The sequence below is a fragment of the Limulus polyphemus genome, unplaced genomic scaffold, assembly GCF_000517525.1.
Source record: "Limulus polyphemus unplaced genomic scaffold, Limulus_polyphemus-2.1.2 Scaffold2017, whole genome shotgun sequence".
NCBI lineage: Eukaryota > Metazoa > Arthropoda > Merostomata > Xiphosura > Limulidae > Limulus > Limulus polyphemus.
Window position 1 is genome coordinate 11,684 of NW_013667627.1, and position 5,357 is coordinate 17,040.

Sequence of the window (5,357 nt, forward strand, 5' to 3'; positions counted from 1 at the left end):
ATTCAATTTACCTTAACAAAAATGCCACATGTAGTTTACTACTGACTATCCTATTTTTAAATACATTATGACTAGCACATACTTTTGATTTGCAGATTTTAAATAAATGAGAATTTCAAACCAACAAACAGGATTACTCTCTTTATCTCTTATGACTGGACTGGTAACTATGATGATTAACTTTATAAAGGGTAGAACTAATAAACAAATGGCTGTGTTTTCAGTTTCAACTAGGCACAAAAATTTCATCAGCAGTACAGTGTTTATTCCATCATTACAATTTCAACAAAAAACCTCAATAGCTTTGTAATTTTTTTCAAGCGCACACTAGATTCTGAAACTGACAAAATTTAACACTAAAGATGATTATCTGGGAGTAATGTTGTTTTAAACCTTTCTTAAACTTATTCAGAAGAAGAAAAGTAACCAATTGTTGATGGGTTTGATCAAATTGCCTGGCCCAGCAGTATCCATGAAGCTAATACATTCTATGTTTACTATAATTCGGAATTTACTAAGTTCATCTTTTAGTAAATATTACAAATCTGTTGTACACAAAAAAATCAAATTTTTCAATAAAGTATTATTACTAGATATTTTTCTGTGAATTCTGAAGCCTTTACTAAATCAATCTGAATGCAAGGTGATTTTCATGTTATGAATAAAAATACTTTTTTTCATTTAACAATTTCATATTTTATTTGCATAACCTCTAAAACCTCTTAAGTGAAAATTAATTTTTTTAATAAAACTATTTTCTTTACCCTAACACTAACTATAACAAAATCATCAATGTACAGTGAAATCAAAGTTGAAAAAATTAAATAAAATTAATAATACCATTTTTTCTTCTGCATTGACTGAAGTATTGATTAGAAAGTTCAAAATTACTTATTTATATGGTTTCAACTGCTAATCTTTAACACATCTCTTTCCTTTTAATTTGGTGGTTTTATTGCTTTACTTTGTATGCACTGGATCAGTAATCCTAACTTCAAAAACAATAAATCACAGCAGGAGCCAATTAGCTGTTTCTCATAGAACTAATGTAAAATCTCATAAAATTTTAGATATTTTATTTTACTGAATATTGCTAGGTTAAGCTGAGAAGTTTCAAATTTTTACATTTTAGTTACTTTTTATAAATAGTATGTAATAATAATAGTAATAAAATATATCTATCTTGTCTATATATATATATAGACAAGCACAAGAATATGTGGTACTTATTGTGTACTTGAACATGTTTCCACCTGACTGAAAATTGAAGATGTTCTTCGATAAGTCTTGAAGTCTCATAAATTTTGGTGTCCATAAAAATTCCATATAGCTTTAAATTAAAATACAAATTAGAACACAAAAAATGTTAGTTGTTAGAACAGAATGTCTCAAAGCTACTATAATATATCCAGCATCCTAAGCAAATTATAAGTAGGTTGAAAAATTTCTTAAGCATTCAGAGCAGCAAAATATTATCACCACAAACCAAACAATTCTGCTGACTAATGGTTTACAGCACAAAAACTAAATGCAACGCACAAGATTTACGTAGAAGAGAATATGCTCCTTTTTATTGTGTATAAACATGTCCATCAGCAAAGAAAAGTTGATTAACACACAATCTAAAAGGCCAGAGATGGAACAGAAGGGAAGTTTGACAAATTTATTAATATCTCAGCAAACCAAGAAGATAGCAGGTTAAAATTTTAGATTCTTGTTTGTATTGTTTACAGTTTTAGAAATTAGAAAGTTCTGAGTGGAGAAATTGGAACTCAGAAGCATCATATGATATAAAAAATGAAGATTGAGAATTTTTTAAATATTTTTGAAATTAAGAAGTTAAAATTTAAGTAATATAAAATATGAATTATAAACTACATTTTAATGCTAGACTTATTGAAATATATTGATAATAAAGTTGTTTTGAATGTATCACTGTAAAAGGTCGTGACATGCACGAAAAGAGCCAGGTCTGGAGGGGTTGAATATATCAAGAAAAAATTACAAAAAGAAAATGCAAACAAATCTATGATATTTTAAGTTATAATCTGAAATTCATGCTAAACCATCACACCATTATGGAGATATTTGTATATCTATTTGTTACAGTAATGTCTGCAGTGTTCCCAGATAACAAACTAATAATGTTATATTTTGAAGCATGTTTATGTATAGAGTATAATGTTCAATATGAAAAGAGTGGGGTAAAAACCTACAACAATAATCACAACCTTATTACTACTACTAACCCACAATATAAACTAAAAACATTAACAAATGAAAACTTGTAACTTTTCTCAGTAACACCATACCTCTCTGCAAACACTATTATTTCCAATTTGTTAAATGTTCTTTATGAAAATCAAATGATTTCAATATAAATACGAACACACATTAATGGTTTTTATGTAAAACAAATCATCTAATTAGTTTGTAGGTTCATGACTTAGCAAACATTATTTGAAGTTAAAAAGGTAAAGTACCTATTACATCTTTTTTTCCTAATCATGACAGGTAGTAAATAAGAATTTAAGAGGGATTTTTTTCAATTTCAATCTATCAATTTTCAGTATCATATTGAACTCGTAGTTTTTAACATGTTTAAGCTCAGTAAATTATTTGTACATACCATGATTTTATCCTACTATAATTTTGTACATATGCATACAACAACAAATTACAGCTTTCTTTAAAATTAAAAATAGGATTTATGTTTAAAATGTACAATAATTACTGCTTGTTTGACCATTTTGAGCTTTCTTTATTTGTTTGATGATAATTTTTAGGTAGTCTTTGATACTCTAGCTGTAGTAAAAAATACAAACTAACAATAAATTCATTATGAACTAAATAAAATGATTTTTAAATTACAAATAAAATAATTCAATTCTATGGCTTCTTTTTTTTCAAAAGTTTGGGTCAAGTTGTATGTCACTTACAAAATGTACCTGAAAAAATGGACACTAACATTAAGTACTAAAAAAACAGTAATGATTTCATACAAAAACTTTGCTCATCAAAGAAAGTTTATTCATTGTGTATCTAATCACTCTTTGACCTATTTGATACTTCTTTTGAAACCAATCCCATTTTCTTGATGATAAAGTAGACTACAGGCCAACCTAGATAAATTATGTGGCACACATAGTAAAGAGAAGAGTACACCTGAAAAAACAACAGAAAAAGGAATTATTCCCTTTTTATTTTTGTTTACAGTTGAACACAACTAATTCTAACTAAATGCATGTAAAACGTTTTCCTTGAACTATGTTGTTTGTATGACATTTGTTAAGGACACCTAATTCCAAAAGTTAGGTTTGGTGAATATCCACTAATAATACAAGACTAATTGTTCTGTTTTGTCCTTTTTTTAGTATAGTTTTTATAATTCATATGAAAGGTATGATGAATTCAATATATATCTTTTGATTGACTGTGATAACCACCTATATGACTTTTCATTAAATACCAGAACTCACCATATAATAACTTATGAGTGAAAATAAAGTAAAAAAGAATGTAATATGTCAACCACACTATATGCACTACATCCAGTGCTAATGAGGCCTTTTGCTCAATAATAGGTTGAGTTCCTGATAGACAAAGAAGTGGCAAGAACCTTTGTGGACCTTGCAATCTTTCAAGCACTACAGGTAGACCACAATGTTCAGTGAATACTGACTTTGTTCTGTTGAATAGTGACAGACTAGATGTTATAGAAGTGGATCTCCAGCTCAATGTAAGAGGCATATCCACAGAATAGATGTAGTTGTTTCTTATCTTGGACCTGGAATTGGCATCATTAGGATGAACATACTGTGGTGTTTGTCATTAACCCTATCCTCATGCACATCACAAGGTTTTAGCAACTTACATTCAAAATTTAATTAAACTAGTTTTTGTTTATGTTATATCAATTAGTATATCATAAATTTGTAGCTAATAATTAATATCTTAACAGTATATAAATTTTTAAGTTCATAATTTTATAAGGCAATATTAAACAAAATCCTGAACTTCCCCTAGGGTGAGAAATATGACATGTTTTCTCTAGGCATCTACTCTTCTCCTTTTTACTCATCACCCTTCCAATAAGTAAGAAATTTAATGAAAATTACTCACTACAGAATCATCATTGCTCAGACAAACCATAAATTTTATAGCCTTCAATCCTGTTTAGTTACAGAGCCATCAAATAGAAAATCAGACCCCTCTTGCCACATCAACCTGTTACATCCTCTCTTTCTGGATTTGTTAACTAGTTCCCTCTTACTCTTAATGCTATATTATGTATAACTAATAGAAAGCCAAGGTTTTCATTTATCAAATGATGTATTTTTATTACATTGTTTTCTGAACAGAGAATTGTCATTTTCTCTGTTAGTACAAGCTTTGTTCCCATGGGAAAGATAACAACTAGCTTAGATGAACTTGTAATGGCTCTTGTTGCAAAGTTAGAAAGCCAGAAAGGAATGTACAAGGCAATTTAGAAACACCAGTTTACCGGAAACTTTTTCTGTTCTTATGCTCCCACACCAAGAATCATGTCATACTAAGTCACAAAAAAAACGTGTGCATTTTATAGTTATGTTAACAGAGCTTTGAAGATATGTACTAACGAAAATGATTTAAAAAACGAATTGTTATTAATTAAATATATAGCAGTCGAAAGAGGTTTTAACCCAGATCTTATAGATTGAGCAATTAAAAAATCCACTAATACTATAATAATTGATCAAGTTAGTACTTTAAAACCTAGTTATGAAAAAATTAGAAAGGAAGGCTTAATCTTACCATATGTTCCAGGTGTAACTACTAATTTATTTAAAGTGTTCAAATAACAACAGATATTCTACCCTATATTTAAACCGATGAATACGATGAATCAAATCTTAGGTACTACGAAAGACGAAATACATTTAACTGAAAAAACTGGAATATATAAAATAGAACGTGAATGTGGAAGTATTTACACTGGTCAGACAAAACGTAATTCAAAATACCGCTTAAATGAGCATAAGGGATATGTAAAAAATAAAAATTCATCCATAGCAGAACATGTACAGGAAACACAACACAATATTATGGGAAAAAACTGGAATATTAGCTCAACCAAGAAGTATAATAGGTAATAATATTCGTGAATCGTTTGAAATAATAAAACATAAAAAAGATCATGTAGTATTAAATAGAGATGAAGGTATGGCAAATATCTCTGCAAGAACGTGGATTGATCTCCTTTGAATGGTTTAGCGTGAATGTATGACGCTACTACCTACTAACAAGCTATAAATACTTTGACAATTGTCTTGTAATTCACTCCTGAGGATGACGTTGTAACATCGAAACATGTAGAG

The 5,357-nt window shown here is 28.7% G+C and overlaps 1 protein-coding gene across 7 annotated transcripts in view; it reads right to left on the bottom strand.

Moving 5' to 3' along the window:
• Window positions 1-1,132: 1,132 nt before the first annotated feature.
• LOC106465673 (lysophospholipid acyltransferase 5-like) overlaps window positions 1,133-5,357 on the bottom strand; it is a 103,780-nt gene continuing 99,555 nt past the window's right edge. For all 7 annotated transcript variants that reach the window (XM_013925909.2, XM_022393602.1, XM_013925908.2 and 4 more), the window contains one exon: window positions 1,133-3,165. In XM_013925909.2, coding sequence (XP_013781363.1) covers window positions 3,043-3,165 — 123 coding nt within the window. In that variant the 3' untranslated portion in view covers window positions 1,133-3,042. The remainder of the gene's footprint in view (window positions 3,166-5,357) is intronic.